Source organism: Coffea eugenioides, chromosome 8 (assembly GCF_003713205.1).
Source record: "Coffea eugenioides isolate CCC68of chromosome 8, Ceug_1.0, whole genome shotgun sequence".
Classification (NCBI taxonomy): Eukaryota; Viridiplantae; Streptophyta; class Magnoliopsida; order Gentianales; family Rubiaceae; genus Coffea; species Coffea eugenioides.
The window spans coordinates 14,580,441-14,597,870 of NC_040042.1; the positions used below are offsets into that span (position 1 = coordinate 14,580,441).

Consider the following 17,430-nt stretch of genomic DNA (forward strand, 5'->3'; position numbering starts at 1 on the left):
ACATTTTACATTATTTGGTGTACAATTATATTGTATTGTTGTATTTCAAAATAAAAGTAGTGTATACGAATAAAATACTTGACATATATTCGACACAACAGTATAATATATTTATACACCAAAAATTCGATCCGATTATTATACTTTTTATATTATTTGATATATAATTACGTTATATTATTGTATTCGAAATAAAAGTGATATATATGAATAAAATGCTCGACATATATTCGGAACAACATATTATAATAGATTTATACACCAAAAATTTGAACACGACGACAATCAATCGGATAGAATCGCATGAAACACAACCACATTGAATCCTTGTCCCAGAAGTCAATCCAGTACCAAAGGGTTTGGGTCACTCTCCCCCAGTAGGAGTTAAGCCTAAATTTTGGTCCCACCACATTGTTCAGATTAAATGGATTTGAATTGATCCAATGGTGTACCCAAATATATGTGGAAATTTCAAAGAAGCTGCAGGAACTTTCTATCTTCTTACTTGAGTGAGGTGCTTAGTATGACATAAACTTATTTCCTTCTTATTTCGCCTCACCATTGTGTTACATTTTGCATAAGTTTCTGTTTCTTACTAAAGCAAATTTTTCTTTAAAAAGTCCCATAATTACTCTTCTTTACCTTTTCGCAAGACCCACAAATTGCTTGCCATACAAAATTCCAAAAATATCATTTGGTTGAAGTTATATTATCATTTCTTACATTGTACTCCAAAAATCAATTAATCATCATAAAAATTGCCTTAATTGATAGATATTAGTTGGAGGAACAATCATGACCCTTTATTCTGTGTTGGATAATGTCTACTAAAATTCCTTCCTCGGACATGCCTTCCTTAAGTTTTACCCAAGAAACCCAACCCACATGTGCCTGTGCTGCTTTGCATTACTTTCTTCCTCCCTTATACCAACCCAATAAACCAATGGAGCGGTTAAAGACTTCGGAGTTTGACCTGCTCAATGCCAACTGAGAAAAGATTACCATTCTGATGCAAAAGATAAGCCCCACAAAAAACTTCCACAAACCTTCCATAACAAAAAACTGTCTAAATACACTCAAGAATGGTGCTTTATTTTCCAAGCACTGAACAGTTTGAAGGATTTTTCTCCAGCAAAAGTCTCAAAATCCTCATCCTCAAGGCAAGAAGACTTGGGGACCAACCAGCCACAATTCCCGGACAAGATTGGCAGTTTGGCACGAGCAAGAGCATAGAAGAATACCAAACAACTCTTCTTCTTCTTCTTCTTTCCGAATATCCCCTTTGAGAAAACATCAAGGCTTCTTGACTTCTTCTCTTTGGTTTTGTCTGCTCTTTCCCCCCTTGAATACAATTACAACCCCTGTCCAAAAGTTCAAGAAAATTGGAAACGCAGAGTCACATACTGGCCCATCATGGTTAATATGGAAAGACACCACTGCAGCTATGCAGTAATACTATTGCTTTCCCTTATCATCATCCTTGGCCTCATCTCTTTTTCTTTGTGTTTTGCTGCTGAATTCAAGAGATCAAAGGTATGGTTTATGTGAAATTGTACATATCCATTTCAAAATTGTTTTTGTGTATGTGGATTTTCTCAATTCTGTTTTGTGTTTTTCTGGTGTAGAAAGAGGACCTTAGATTTAATGGGAAGCTTTGTTACTTAGCAGGAAGTCAAGGATTTGATTTGGGAGTTGCAGCCTTAGTGTTTCTGTTCATTGCTCAAATCATTGGAAACCTTCTTGTTTGCTGCAAGTTTCGGTCAAGAAGCCATGAAAGAGGCTGCAAGACAAAGCAACCAAAGATAGTCATCATTTCTTTAGTTCTTTCATGGTACATTACTTCATCTCCATTCACAAAATCCCATCCCCCAGAATTTGAGATTTTCTCTGTGAATCATTACATGTATCAATTATATGACTAAGTAATAATCTGGAATTTTATTTTACTTTTGCCTTTTCTTTAACTATAATTCGACATATATCTAAAATACTCGAGTAGTCAAAGCTTTATTTCTTAGTCTTGAATGAGGGCTTGGTTCTCACTCCCTAATAAACTTCTTATATTTGGTTTTTGGAGGCACAATAAAATATAAAAACAGCTCCACATGGGAACAGATAATTTGTCACCAAATCAACAATTTAATGATGCTGTTGACAAATCCCATGGACAAGAACCTACGAACGTGGACAGCTATAAAGATATAAAGTTTAAATTTCATAGTTAGCATGAAGAAGAAACCTTAGTCATCCCTCCTAGTTTTATTTATTTTTTGGATTATTAATAAAATTAGGACTGACATCCCTCCTCGTATATGAGATTTGTCCAAAAAAATAAAAAATAAAAAGAAACCTTAGTTACCATGAGATTTATCTTGAATATATATATATAAATAGCACTCCTACCATTTTAGAAGTTCATTAATTGATTGGCGTGTGCAGGATCAGCTTTGGAGTCACTGTTATATTATTAGGTGCAGCTGCCAGCATGAGCAAGAGTCAACCCTATGGAGAAGGATGGTTAGATGGGGAATGCTACGTTGTTAAGGATGGAATTTTTCTTGGCTCAGCAATTTTGATTTTGATTACTTTAGGTACAACAATTTCTTCGATTATCATTACAATAAGAAGGAGACAAGCCGAAAAAGAAGGCAGAAAAGTGCATGCACAAGCCGAATCTGCCTAGCAAAATAATAGATTTTTTTTTTAAATTCTTTTTTCTGTTTTAAAACAAGTGCTAGAGAAAGGAGTATACTTCCCTTCCCCTTATAAGGGCGAGAATTTCCATTGAAACGCAAAAAAAAAAAAAAAAAAAAAAAAATTGAATCCATTACTTCTAAATTGACAGTGATAAAAGCTGAAATTTAGTACACTATGTGGAGTTGTATTTTTTAATTATATTTCATATTGTATGCCATGCTTATAATATAGAATTGTAATAAAAGACAGATGAAAGGGCAGTTACAAAATAGACAAATACCGCCGTCAAGTAGTTCTTAGCAATATAGTAATATGTAACTATGCTATTATATATTATAGGTTATTATTGTGTAGAATTTGCATTAAACATTTAATTAAGAAAAGAGAAAAGTGTGACAAGGCACAAGTCACAAGCATAAACTACCATATATTGCTGGAAACCTTTGATACCCGGATTTGGCGTGAATATTAGGCAGGGTGGACCTAGTGGAGAGTCTACCTTTGCTTGATGTTAGAGTCACCGGCTTGTAATCAACTGGTGCCCACCAAAGTAAGCAACTTCTCCAAAATTTCCTTTGGAATAACTTGAAAACCATTCAATCATAATGGGACTTGACAAATTGGAAGAGGAAGGGATAAGGAATAAAGATAAACTCACTTCCCACCAGAGACTTTCTATGTCCTACCATGAGAATAAGATGATGTATGCCTAAAGCAAGTAAACTGTGAAATACTTGCTCAGTTTCTTAATGTATTTCTCTTTGTCAATTAGCAACGCTCTGTTTGAATTGATCATTTTTTCAAAAACAAGTTTTTCAAATATTATGTTACAGTAATACACAATAACTCAAAAAACATCTCATCTATACGATATATCAAATATTTCAAAAAATTTTATAGTAAATTTTTTTTCATATAAACTGTTACAGTAAAATTTTTCAAAAACACCCCAAAAAATAACTAATTGAAACGGAGCCTACACAAACATGTAGACTACGAGACTAATTCCCATCCTAGCTAATGAAAGTGGAACTCTCTTTCGTGCATCTTAGTTGATTATGACGTTTATCCATTTGTGCATTTTGATAATGACTCGTCAAAAGCCATGGGCCAGAAGTTCCCACCTGGAATAAATCCGAAGGGCCGATCCAGACAAGACTATAGAATCTCGACAAGAATCGGATCACAATTCCTAATTAACAATTGCTTTTTTCTTTTAAAAAAAAGAAGAAGGGGAAAGGGGAGGTGGTTTAGGAGGACATGTATGCTGTAAGCTAGTGAACCCTCCAAAAGGAAAATTTGGTACCCTCCTCAACTTCTGCAAAGAAAATTTTCGTACCCTCATGACAGCAAAAACTGAAATCAGAAAGAAAAACATTGGCTTACTAGTGACTCCTCGGTCTAACCCCTGCTGGATTTAAGAAGACAAACAGGACGGGGAAATGAGAAGTGACAACTGCATTGGAAGACATTTTCACCCTTACAAAACATCAAATATTTCCAAAGAAGACATTTGAGATAAATGCCAGGACCTAAAAAGAGACAGCTAAAGCCATAAGGGCAAATGCAGAAAACTTGAAAGCAGCATAGATGCGAATTCCAGAGGAGTTGTAAAGGCTACCCCAGAAGTCCAAAATCCAAACTTAAGCAAGACGGTATAGATGCACAATACCAAAGACAGCTCCCTACCTTCTAGGCAAGGTGATCCGCTCTGAGGTCTTCAACAATCGCACAAAACAATATTTGCGATAATATACCAAAGATAGACACTAAAACAACAAATATAAACGTAAAACACTATAACAACAAATATAAACGTAAACCAAAACAATAACTTTTAAAACACATTTAATTTTATCCCAATCACTTAATTTCATTAAACCAATTTGAAAACAATCCGTCTCGAACCATTACTCTAGTTATCAAACAACCTGGATTTGGATGAACCCGTATTTGAAGCGATATACTCGGAACTTCTTAATCTGTTCAGGTCAAAAAGCTGCAAATTGTAATTTCATTTTGGGCACAGGTCGCCCCTGGGGGGATGTCCGCCCATGACCAGGTATCATGCCCACGGCTCAACTGAAGATGGTGGCAGTCCGTAGGCACACAGATTCATATCTAAAACAGGAATAGTAAAGCAACTTTTTTTCACAAAAAAAAAAAAGCAACTTTAAAAAAAATGAAAAAACTAAAACATAGCCACTGGCAATCCCATCTTAATTTTTGCATTCCTAAAATAAACTTGGCCGAAAGTTATGGAGAAGCATTTAACCACAGTCAGGCTGCTAAGTCTTCGGGAGGCTGTTTCATGGACATAAAAAACATGAAGCTGCCCGTACACTGAAAGTTCCTAAGAAAGCTTGGCAACAAATGCCACTGCATGGACTAATCGATACAAACAAAAATAATTTGGCATAGTTCCAGGATTTGTTGATCCAGAAGCCTAGCATGCATGATATACAAACAACACTAAGGATTAACATTGCCAAAGATGTAAGATTAGCAAGGACGAATATCTCGGGATGAACGAACACCTAGGATTACTACCGCATGTACCCTCCCCGGCCCCTTCCGCTGGGGTTATGCCCCCTTCCCCAGCCATATGGATTCCGATTCATGCCACGTCCAGTGCCATAGCCACCATAAACTGGATAATTTCTCTGCTGAAATTGGCCAAATGTCTGGAGAAACAAGAGCAATGAGTGGTAAAATGACCTCAATATTATGACAAACGATGTAAAACAAATGCAGCGAATAACACACCTCAGTGTCCAGCCTCATTCTGTCAGAAAACCGATTCTGTCCATTCCTACCTCTACGGGAAGTCGTATTGCAAGATATTGAGTCAAAGAAATCATCCTTGTTATATGCAGGCTGCATGAAGTAGCATCAAAATATTACACTGGATGCAAATTTAAAAGTCCAGACATTCTGATTTAAAACATATGTATAAAAATAAACTTCCACTTAGTCAAAGAAAACCTTCCAACACCTACTTTAGAGTCTGCTTCAGTAGCCAAACCATCACCCTCTTGGTCCCCTGATGTTTGGCAGACAATAGTATCATCATGTAAACTCTCCATGTTGTCCCTGTGCTTAGCTTTTCCAAGATAACCCCATACCTCATCCTTTTTAAACTTCTCATTCATGGCTTCAAAATCAAATTCTTCAGTGAACTGCAACAAAATATTTAAAGTGCAAGATTTCAATGACAGTGCAAGTTATAGAAGTCTACAGAAGTTGATCCATCTGAAGAGTAAAGCAATAGATAGCAAAAAATTATTACTTTTTCCTGCATAATGCTCTTCATTTGAGCAAGACATATGACATTAACCAGATCAAGTTGAATTTACAGACAAGTCTCCAGTACAATATATGTTACCTAGAGCATTAAGTTTATATCCAAGCAGAACAATCAAGTCCTGCTAAACTTATTTTAGACAAAAACATACATGATTGAGATGTAACTTCTATTGGTGTGATGATCAGGTTATAGGCTGTTTGTTTTCCTTTTCACCTACCACCCCCCTCCCCCCCCCCCACAAAAAAAATCTGTTCTTTCATGAGCAGTAAGGCAGAAAATGCAGAGAAAACTCGAGTAATGCCTGCCCAGTAGCAATGCATAATTTTCAAATATCATTCTTGCTTCACTAGTCTAAAACAAGAGCAACTGACTTAAAAAGTGCTTGTAGGGCGTGAACATAGACGACATCTCATCTTAGTGCATGTGTTTGTGCATGCATGTATTTGCACCCACAAGTATAACCAGAGCACCTTATACTACAAAAAAAAAGGCAAACTTTGAACTTTAAACCAAAAGGACATACCAAATGGCTGATGCTGGTATATACTGCTAGCTAAATGTAAATCTGTATATACTAGACATATATGCACCTTATGTGTTTATATCAGTGCAAATATACGTCAAAGCCTTAAAGATCAAATTCCAAAAAAAAAATACACCCACTTTGCTACCTGTTACTTGTTTCAAAAGAAATTTTCTAGTGACTCTTACAACATTAGAGGAGCATTTATTACTCTACAGTTAATGTTCTCTCAGACAATAGAAGCTTGATAGGCCAAGCATTCAACGTTAGGCAATATAACTTAATCGTCTACTATTCTTTCCTTAGCGTAGCACCTGAGCAACTGAATTAACAAAGTATTTCCAACAAAGTCTGCAACTAGAACCACAACTTCATACTTGCCAAATGTAACCAACAAATAACCAAGCTCTTCAGCCCTCACCCCCGCAAACAGTTGGGCATCAAGTCAGAAATTTTCTGCTGTTCAAGGGTCATTACAACTGGGAACTACGGTGCCTTACTGCCAATTCTCTGTCAATGACTTGAAAGCTCCTTAGCCCCTAGCTCTTGGTTGAAGCTAGTACTTTCCATTCCAGCAATTTTAGATTGATTCCAATTGCAGTCGTGGAGGTTGTACTAAGCATTGTTTTAGTGGAGATGCTTTCCACAAAGAAAATGACTTCTCCTCCACTGTCAACTGTTACCACTCTACTGAGTATGACAAATCCGAATATGTACAATTTAAAGTGCAAGACTTTAGACATTCTAGCTGATATGTGCATCTTCTTCCACAACTTCAAGTAACACCACAAAGTCACAACCAATAGCCGCAGCAACCAAGTAGTCACTACAAAATCTCTCCTACAGCTTAACTTTTCAGAAAAGCAAATCATCACATTCTTGTAAGGCAACAGGCGCAACCACCAGCAATTCAGGGTGGTTGTGCTCGCTTTTGTTACCAGTTATCTTATCCTCCCAAATAACTACTTCAGCTGCACTGTCACTACAACATAACGGTGTAGGTCATGACGGTGAAATTTTACTTACATAGGAAATGAGTTGAGAACTGAAATTTAAATCACTATTGGATGATATTTACAAATCACTATCTGATGATACGAACTACTTCAACTGCACTGTCACCACTTATCCGATGATAAAAACTATTATCTGTGGTCATGCTTGCTTTTGTTACCAGTTATCTTATCCTCCCAAATAACTACTTATGTCTGCACTGTCACCACTACATAAAGGTCTAGGTCATGACAGTTACATTAAATCACTATCCGATGATAAGAACTACTCTGTCCATCCACAAATAGTTGCTTTTGGAAGTCCCAATTTTACAAATAGTAGGCTTAATCTTAGAAACTATATTCAGGTTTGGCTTCACATGACAATAGTTAGCAGCAGGACTATGTACTGAGAAATTGGCTGGAACCAAAGGTTGTAATCTCCTTCCCAACGATTGAGTAGGAAATTGGTGCATGCAAAAGAGCTGCTAATGGGCCTAGAATTTTGAAGCTAATTCAAAATTTGCTAGAAGAATATAATATGGAAAAGACAGTGACCAGCTTTGGTACCAATCCAATTAGGAAAGTAGGACGCTAACAATGGTACAAAGGGAGCAATAACCACGGAAAACATCCTACTGGACAGCATAACTTTTTATTTATCAAAATCAGACAGTACTGTGCAGACTTCTGATGCCTTGGCATGAGCTAAAGGGCCCTATACAGGTTATAGAATAGCCTCTATTCTTGTAGCTTTTGCTAAGTGACCTACAATTTGGGAAAAATCCTTCAATAATGATGATGCAGTAAATGGAACTCAAAAAGATAATCCTCAAGGATATCCATCTGCAAATCAAGATGAATAAATCCACTTTCCAAAGTAAGACAAACATAACTAGTGCAGCAACCAAGCAATTGGCAGACAGATGCATATCGAGCAAGAAGTTGATTCCAACTATATAGATCAGTTTGTCAGCCCTGTTCATGTTGGACTAATCCATACGATATCATGGCAAGCCACAGCCTTGGCAAAATCTTGTTGAAGCTAAATATGACAACAATAACCAAAACACAACAATGCAATATTGTCAACAATATCACATCAGCAGATCTTGTTGAAGCTAAATATGACAACAATAACCCAAACCCAACAATGCAATATTGTCAACAATATCACATCAGTAGATGAAGGACACTACTTTGCAAAGAACTATAGCAGCAAGAACAATTAATTAATTCATTCTTAGCTCTAGTTTTTCATTTGATTTCTTACCTATAGACACGCACACACACACATACACATATAGACATACATATACATAAATATATATATATATATCTGTACATTATGTATGTATGTATGTACACACACACGTATACATCTCAACATGTCGCTATATGCATACAAGCATGTGCCCCGTGTACACGACAGACAAGGGAACAGACAAGACAGTCATGATCAACATGTCAATATAGTCCTTCCACAAATTTTCCTATGATAGATTAGACCATTTCTAGACATGGCATTAATCTCTATGCCCAAGAAGTAGTCAATGGCATAGGTTCAGGGATGTGTTGAAATCTTTTTCAAGACTTCCATCAAAAGACAAATCAGCTATAGTTTCTTGATATCTCAAATATTTTCTCTGATAAAAGGGCAGCGTCCATGCAAATTCTAGTAGATAAGCATTCAAAGTTCTAAAACATAACTGCATTTCAAAAAAGACAAGCCATTAACCTTACAGATCAAATTATCTTTGGGAAGTGAGGAGAAACATGGATGTATTGATACCTTTAACTCAGGATAAACTAGCAGCTTGTTTGGAAAAGTAATTCATGGTCTAATATACTTAACTGCACTCAAATCTACTTAATTGAAGACATCAAAGAATTACAGGAAACAAAATGAAGCAAGACCAAACAATGACTAATGTATGCATGATTAAAAGGAACGACTTTTTAATGTGTAAGGTCTGGCAAACTTAAACCCTCAAAACTGGTTACTGCAACACAATAGAAGAACTAGAAGAGAAGAATTAAGACAAACAAGCAAATGACCATCATAATCATGACTTTTGGTGACATTAAAAACATAACTTTCAATTTAGAATTATCGAGACACTACCTCTTGCCTAGGTTGTTGTAATGGCAACAGTGGTGCTTCAGTTGCTGCAGTAGTTATGGAGGATAAGGAATTGGAGGACACTGAATTAAGAGCACTCGTGTCCTGATGAACAGGGAATACGCTCTGAGTAGCAGCAATTTCAGCCACTCTTGGCTGTGAAAACTGATCTGGAGTAAGCAAAATTGATGATTGCTTCAGTAAGGGCCCAAACGAAGATGCAGCAGAGGATACAGACACAGCAGGATTTTTTCCAGGGTCAGAGACCACCATACCAATGTTTGTTGCTTCATTATTATTCACATTTTGAACCAACGACGGCACTGAAGACATATTTAAAGTATTAGCATTCAGCATGCCAGGGGGAAAGGACAGAGCTGAATTTGTGGGCAATGATGGTAAGTTCATTGGCTGCATAGAAAGCTGCTCAGGCGTAAGAGAGGATACAGTATTTGGAAGTGTCACATTTGAAGCAATAAGAGAGGGAACCAAAAGAGGAGAAAAGGGTGAGTTTGTCGAGCCAATTGTCATTGATGCCTGCATTGGAGGTGCCTCTACAAAATTTTTCAATGTCAAAACTGAATTAGTTGCAGATAGGTTCTGATGTTGCTGAGCATAGCCATTGCCACTTGTGGCCCCACCATATCCTTGCAAGGGCATTGGCATGGCATAAGATGAGAAACTGGTGTTCAGAGGGCTCTGAGAAGGACCATGTGCTACAAGCTGAGCTCCAGACGGTTGTGATGGCATTATACCAGGATAGGACCTCATGTTCGGTGCAGCAGCTTCCATGTAAGGGCTGTAATTAGTCAAAGATCCACTACTAGCTGGCACAGGTTTTGCTGAACTTGAAGGGCCAGTGGCAAATTGAGACTACACCAGCAAAAATATAAGTATAGACAGCTTAAGTACAACAATCACACCTCAATCCAAGTCCAATAATGATAATTCATATCTCAAGTTGTACAAACTAAAGTACTCTTAAGCACCTGAATGATAGCCGGATCATTGTGTATTGGCTCATCTACATGAGCAGGTGGAGAGGACTTAACTTGCAAATCCTAAATTCAGAAGAAAAAGAAGTTGATTACAAGAACTTACATACAGATGCAGAGAGCAAGGATGAAACAAAAGAAAAGAGAAAGACAAAATTAAGTACTTCATGTTTCAACTTAAACCTACCGTTCAATAGGTTTTTTATGTTAAGATTGTAATGATTGTGTCCTTCCTTTGTCTTTCTATCTCCCAGTCACAGAATATCTAGCTAATACCCCTGCTTTCCATCCTATCACTATGTTTAATGCTTCTTCACATCCACTTAAATAGCTAGTAAAACAAGATGAGAAAAAGCTGCTGTCCATTCCTATTTTTATTTTGCTCTTTGGGGAAAATAACCCTTCCTTTCATTTCCACTCTTCATTGCATATGGTGGCTTAATTCATAGAAACACTTAAAAGAAATATAATCACCCTACTGTTGAAACTTTAACCCGTTGCAAGAGTTTGCGTGAGATGGAGTTCTGAAATAACTTGCCTTCTGCAGAGAGGAGCACACACTCTCAATAAGGAAACCTAACACCATATCTAGAACTCCATAAATGGTGCATTTCCCCCCAATCAGAAGTATTAAAGTTGGAAGATTATGGATGCAGAAAAACCAGGAAAATCTCATCTAACAATTTTCAGTGCTTTATTAGTAAACTATTGTTCCATTTGGTGGCTACAATTACCACTCCAATCAGTCAACTTAATACATTTTTTCTCTACTAAATGCCACCATCACTACTCAAGTCTTAAGCTATCACATCTTCTTTAATCACTTACACTCATATCACTCTTCGTCTATCTCTGCTCTATCCATCAAGTGAGAGAGTAATCTATTCTGTTGCTTGGTGTATCACAATTGCAGAAAAAGTTGGATGAAAGCATTGGCAAAACAATTTGTTGAAGTCATTCATATGAAAATCACTCATTAGGGTGCATCAAATGTTCCCTCGTTTCCTGCTCTTGAAAGGTTAACATGCCCCTTGGAAAGGAACTCAACACGAGCCAGAACTTGCAAACAAACAATTCAAAGACAACATATGCACCATTTGAAGCTGAAACTTTAGTTCCAGTTGCTACCAACTTGTTTCCAATTCAACCAAAAATGGTACCAGATGACTCAATATCATACTGCATTAAACAAATAAAAGTACCAAGTCTGCATCTGCAATCCTTTCAGGATAGACATGTTTTTGAAGAAATGATTGCTAAATTCACAAGACGTTGATAATTTCCTTTCTACTTCGTAAACTTTTTCCTAAAATACAAACTTTTACCGAAATTGGCTCTTTGGTGGCATTTGTCCAATTACAAGGTCAAATAAATATAACTTTGTTTTCAATAGACGATTAATTTTTGTTTCAGCCATCCACAAGAGTACACCAATATGTTACCAATAAACACCAAAAGAGTTAGAAAGAGAGAACCGTAGATATTACATTATTAACTGTGTAGCAATGCTCATAGTTGTCCACATACCCCATGTCTATACTTTGTCGTTGACCTACTTCTGTACAACTTTGATATATTGATGTTAAACATCTAAAACCATCTAGGAAAATGGCCATGCATTTCATGCTACAGGTCTCATAATATAGCAAGAGACCTTTTTATAACTGCAAAGAGTGTTTGACCTCTGAGAACAAAAACTAAAAAGTAAAAAGCATAAAATTAATGTTAAATAGCTAAAACCAAGTAGGGCAATGGCTGTGCATTTCATCCTACAGGTTTTACCATATACGAAGAGACCTTTTTATGATTGCAAAGAATCTTGGGCCTCAGAAAGAAGAACTAAAAAGCAAATAGCATATATACACATGAAACAATTAAAAGAACTACTTCAGTAAGGACACCACATGATTGAATGAAGAACTGAAGCTTTTGTACAATACGACTTTATTTCTTAATAAAGGAGCTGGAAATAGTAGCTCTAAATTGAATTCATCATTAGGGACCCAAACTATAGTGGCAAAAGAGAGAGTAGTCATGCCATTACCAGAAAGGTGAGCATACCCCTAGGAAAGAAACCTGAGCACCTTCCAGAATTTACAAATAGAATCACTGAAACAGTTGAAAGACTATAAACAAAGAATGTGTAGCTAGAAAACTAATTCCAATTGATACCAACTTGTATCAATGTCAACTAACAAACTGGTACCAAATAACTAGCTGTCATACTAGGTCAACTACATAAGAATTCCAAAACTACCACCTGCTATCCTTATAGGATAGGAATGATTTTGGAGACATGCCACTAAATTTATCAGACATTTATCATTTCCTTCTACATATAACTCTATTTGTACTAGCTGCTTGATTTTTCTTGTCAGTCATCCATATGACAGTACCAAAAGATTCCCAATAAACACAAACAGCAGGTATAAACCTACTACATAAACAAAAACTATGTTGCAATGCTCATCTTTTCCTTTATAACCCATGTTTATGTTTTTTAATTGTCCTACTTCTGTATAAAGTTGTTAAATTGATGGTAAACAACTAAACCAAGTAGCACTATGGCTATGGATTCCAACCTACAGTTGTTCCAGAACAGCAACAGACATTCTTAAAACTACAAAGAGTCTGTGCCTCTCCATAGAAGAACCAAATATACACATGCATGCAGAGAACAATTAAAAAAATTACTTCAATAAGGACACATGTTTGAATAAAAAAAATTGCAGATTTTCTAAAATCCAACTTTATTTTTTGATGATGGAGCTGAAAATAGAAGCTCTAAGTTGAAATTATCATCAGAGACCAACTACAGTGTCAAGATAGAGAAAGTAGTCGTGCCATTACCAAAAAAGACCAAAATTGTTGCTTCGGATTTTTCAGGAGATACTGCACTTTTCTAGGACTATCTTGTTATTACCACATGCAACATACAAAACAGTATGAAACAATTGGACTTTGAGCTACACTAGTTAAAGAAAAATCAAGAAGTACAACAAGATGCTTTCATCATCATGATGTGATAATAAACTTGAATTGTAATGCACCAACAGAAGCCCCACTCCAGCCAACTTTCCAGGAGTGCAACCAAAAAGTTGAATACAACTGAGTAATACACAATGATGATATATGAACCCCATCATGATGTTTATCAAACTGGTTTGGCCAAGAAATAATAGGCCCAAAACCTTGCAAATAGAGGCAAATTGTTTAGTCAAACCAAAAGAAAAAAAATGTAGACAGCTAAAAATATATTTCTAAACAGAAAATCTGATATACTTGTCACCACCATTAGACAATGACAAAGTAATATCTTCCCATCTCAGCTTCAATTCCAAATTCTGAAACTCCTGGAACACATTTCAATAAGTGCCACTAGCTAAGGGGACATGAGCTATATATGAGATGCAGTAATGGGACATGATAAATGATCTAACCTTTTCCCTCTGCTTTTGTAAAATCTCCATCATCCATCTTTTCAACCTTTATCTGATTTATTTACTTTCATGCTGATTATGCTATTTAAGTCTCAAATCTGTATCCTAGTCTTTCCAGAATCGATGGATATCCTTTGACAGCCTCATTGATTTGTAAGAACTGAAACTATATTGTGAACTGACTGCTAAGAGCCAAAACAATCTCATGGTACATTTGAGTTCTGTGTGTAAGGTTTCCAAGCTCTACACTGCCCCACTCTTGATCATGTTGATTATCTTGGCCTGTTCACTATTGTGTTTAATTATGCCAGGAAGCTTGGTTGTTCCATGTCCTTCACTTCTTGCTCCTAATACTAGACTAGTTACAAACTGCAGAGACTTGTAACTTACAACATTGCTCATAGTAGCACATGAATCTGAAGGGTGCACTAAAAATCACCATAATATGTATAGGAAGATCAAGTCACAAGAGTAGGACATGAACAGTTGCAAAGACCTCAATATTATCCACAGAAATAGATTTCATACAGAGCCTAACCAGAAAGGCATACTGAAAAACCAAAAAAAAAAAAAGGTCCTGGCTGGCCTCATATTGCTAATGGAAGGTGAATATGGAAGAGTAAATAATAGTCAACTGCCAAATATGATCAAAGGTATACTTTGACAAAGTACTACAGTTATCTGCAGTGAAATTTAATAGCAAAATGCACAAAGAAACAAAACTATGTAAGAAAAACAAAATGTCACTACCCAAAAACTGATTCACAAATCACATGAGAGAGAGAGAGAATAGCAAATGACCAATATATAAAACTAGTTCTGAAAAACCAAATCCCTCTTACTTTCTTAAAGAAAAGGAGAAACCAATTGTTGAATAGCATTATTTCATCTGTATAACCTTGAAAGTGGACCAAAATTAATAAAGAATATTGGATCAGTCACACACAATGAGTTCCATAAATTAAATAAGATCAGAAAACATAGAGAATTTACCTTGATGTCACTTCCACGAAACAAAATGTATTCATAGACTTTATCACTTGGAGGAATTTGCGGACCATCCTTCTTCCGCCCTTCAGTTCCATATGACTTAACTGCATATTATGGCAATCCAGCAATTATGAAAGGTAACATGAGAATATAGCCACAATCAAAATATGTGACTATGTGAATACTTAAATAAACATGATATAAACGATCAAAACTATAATCAAGAATAAAGAATCAATATGTTGAAAGGATATCTTGCTCAATTGTGCTATCTACTTGTCTTCTTAACCATTGATTTCAAGTTAAATCTCTGTCAATGATGAAATGGTCTCAGCTACAAGAATCATTTAAAAAAAAAACCCTCCAGACATGTCCTCTTCACAATTTCAACTTGCTACAATGAGTCTTAAGAACATAAAAACAATGTAACTCAAAACATAGCACAATACACGAAAATCCAGTGGAACAAAGAACTTGCAATACAAGATTTTGACATATACCACAACAATCAAAGACATGTCTGCTTTCCACATTGATGAAAACCTAAGCAATCCCTACACAAGTTTCCATGACCAATATATGGATTGTTCGTCCCATTCCTTTCCTTTCAACATGAAAAGATCACTTCTTTTCCATTTACGCCGGCAAGTAATTCTCCATTATCCCAACACAACATGCCTATATCTCGAGGTCTACCACAGCTAATTCTTTCAAGATATGCATAGATTATTCTTCATACTATCTCCTAAACTCATCTCTAAAACAGTACAAAATTTCTTTCAAAAAAAAAAAAAACAATACAACTCGCCTAACTAATGAAATAACAAGGTCTCGTACAATAACTATTTAAACTAGAACAAAAGAGAAAAATCGTCAATATAATTATTTCAGGTAAAGGAAATGCATCTGAACTGAAGATTTCGATAGAAATTAAGAAGAAGTTCCACACATTAACTATAATAAACTTCTACAGACTAGAACTTCAGGGAAAAAAATGCGCAAATTGCATTAATTTTGCAGTGCATTTATTCAAAGAAAACAAAAATCTTTCGTTTCTTAAATCAAGAAAATTGAAACAAGAAGAAATAGAAACGTAAACTAAACAGTTAAAGAAGTGTTAAAATAAATGACAGAAATATTTTACCGTTTTTCAAGCCGAGAGTGGAGTCCTGAGGGTTGAGATAATAGAGAACTCCTTCGTAACGAATCTCGTACTTCGACGTCAGACTAATGAAGCTTCCGATGTACGAATCCGCCGCAGACGACGACGCCGGCGACGGAGCCGTCGCCGTTTTGCCGTCGGAAGATTCTTTCGCCATTTTCAAATTGCAAAGATTTTACTCCAAAGAAACAAAATCCTAAAGGAGAAAATCGAAAACCAATGCGAAATTACTCAAAAAACGGTTTCTCAATGTTTTGAAGAGAGGAAGAAAATCAGAAAGTTTTCATCGAATTTTTGTCGGTTTCTTTAGTGGTTGGTTTTGGCGTTTTCTAGAACTTGAACTGGAGAAAGAAAGTGATATATTTAGAGGTGGAGTAAATGCCTATTTATGTAAAATGTATATATTTGTAGTTAAAAAGATGCATGTTTATAGTTAAAATATGAAATGGTTTATTATGAAATGGCTCCTTTATTTGTATTTTAGTTTCAATCCGCCCCCTCTACTCCCGAAAGTTATACTTCTTACGGGAAGGGTATTAGAATTTTCCAGCATCCCCTATGTTTTTCGAATATATCTTTGCCAGAATCTTCGTGGTGAACTTGGAGCACCAGTCTAAAGTATCTCTAGAAATCCATAACCCAAGGTTTTAAAACCTAGACTGTTTATTGATCTGGAGAAGTTATCAGGTCATAGGCTATTAATCCTTCAAAAAGAAAAAAAAAAGGTCATAGACTACTAATTCAATCATTGGACTACCCATAACCTAATAAATAAATAAATTATATATTATTATTTGTACCATATGTGCAATGTGTACATCCCTTTATACATGTTTAGGTCTTATTTAATAATCTAATTCAATATTTAAATATAATGGGTTCAAATTTGAACATGTTCAAACATGTTTAATAACAAAAAATAGAACATCTGAATTAATTAAATAAGTGACATTAAATTTTCTAAATAAAATTTGCTCCCAAAAATAATTGATAAATTATTCACTAATCACTTAGGCACTGTTTAATAATTAAATTTAGCACTTAAACTTAATATTATTACTTAGACACTGTTTGATAACTCAATTCAATATTTAAACTTAATATATTCAGATTTTAACATATTCAGACACGTTTGATAACTAAAAATAAAACATCTAAATTAATTAAGTTGTATTGAATTTCCTAAAAAAAAAACTTGTTTC

General features: G+C 35.6%; 2 protein-coding genes across 3 annotated transcripts; one reads left to right on the forward strand and one right to left on the reverse strand.

Moving 5' to 3' along the window:
- Positions 1-886: 886 nt before the first annotated feature.
- LOC113780989 lies at positions 887-2,907 on the forward strand. Its single transcript, XM_027326801.1, has 3 exons — positions 887-1,533; positions 1,626-1,831; positions 2,440-2,907. Exons 1-3 carry the CDS (start codon positions 1,414-1,416, stop codon positions 2,681-2,683), a joined length of 570 nt encoding a protein of 189 aa, XP_027182602.1. The 5' UTR covers positions 887-1,413; the 3' UTR covers positions 2,684-2,907.
- A 1,989-nt stretch (positions 2,908-4,896) lies between these two features.
- On the reverse strand, positions 4,897-16,581 carry LOC113781557 (protein decapping 5-like). 2 transcript variants are annotated; one of them, XM_027327515.1, is made up of 8 exons: positions 16,211-16,581; positions 15,070-15,170; positions 10,631-10,702; positions 9,917-10,514; positions 9,645-9,811; positions 5,697-5,876; positions 5,464-5,574; positions 4,897-5,381 (listed from the first exon to the last, which is right to left on the reverse strand). In XM_027327515.1, the coding sequence occupies exons 1-8, from the start codon at positions 16,383-16,385 to the stop codon at positions 5,244-5,246; spliced, it is 1,542 nt and encodes a 513-aa protein (XP_027183316.1). In that variant the 5' UTR covers positions 16,386-16,581; the 3' UTR covers positions 4,897-5,243. The 2 variants fall into 2 exon arrangements, with proteins under 2 accessions (XP_027183316.1, XP_027183315.1); XM_027327514.1 differs by having other exon boundaries at positions 9,645-10,514.
- Positions 16,582-17,430: the final 849 nt, after the last annotated feature.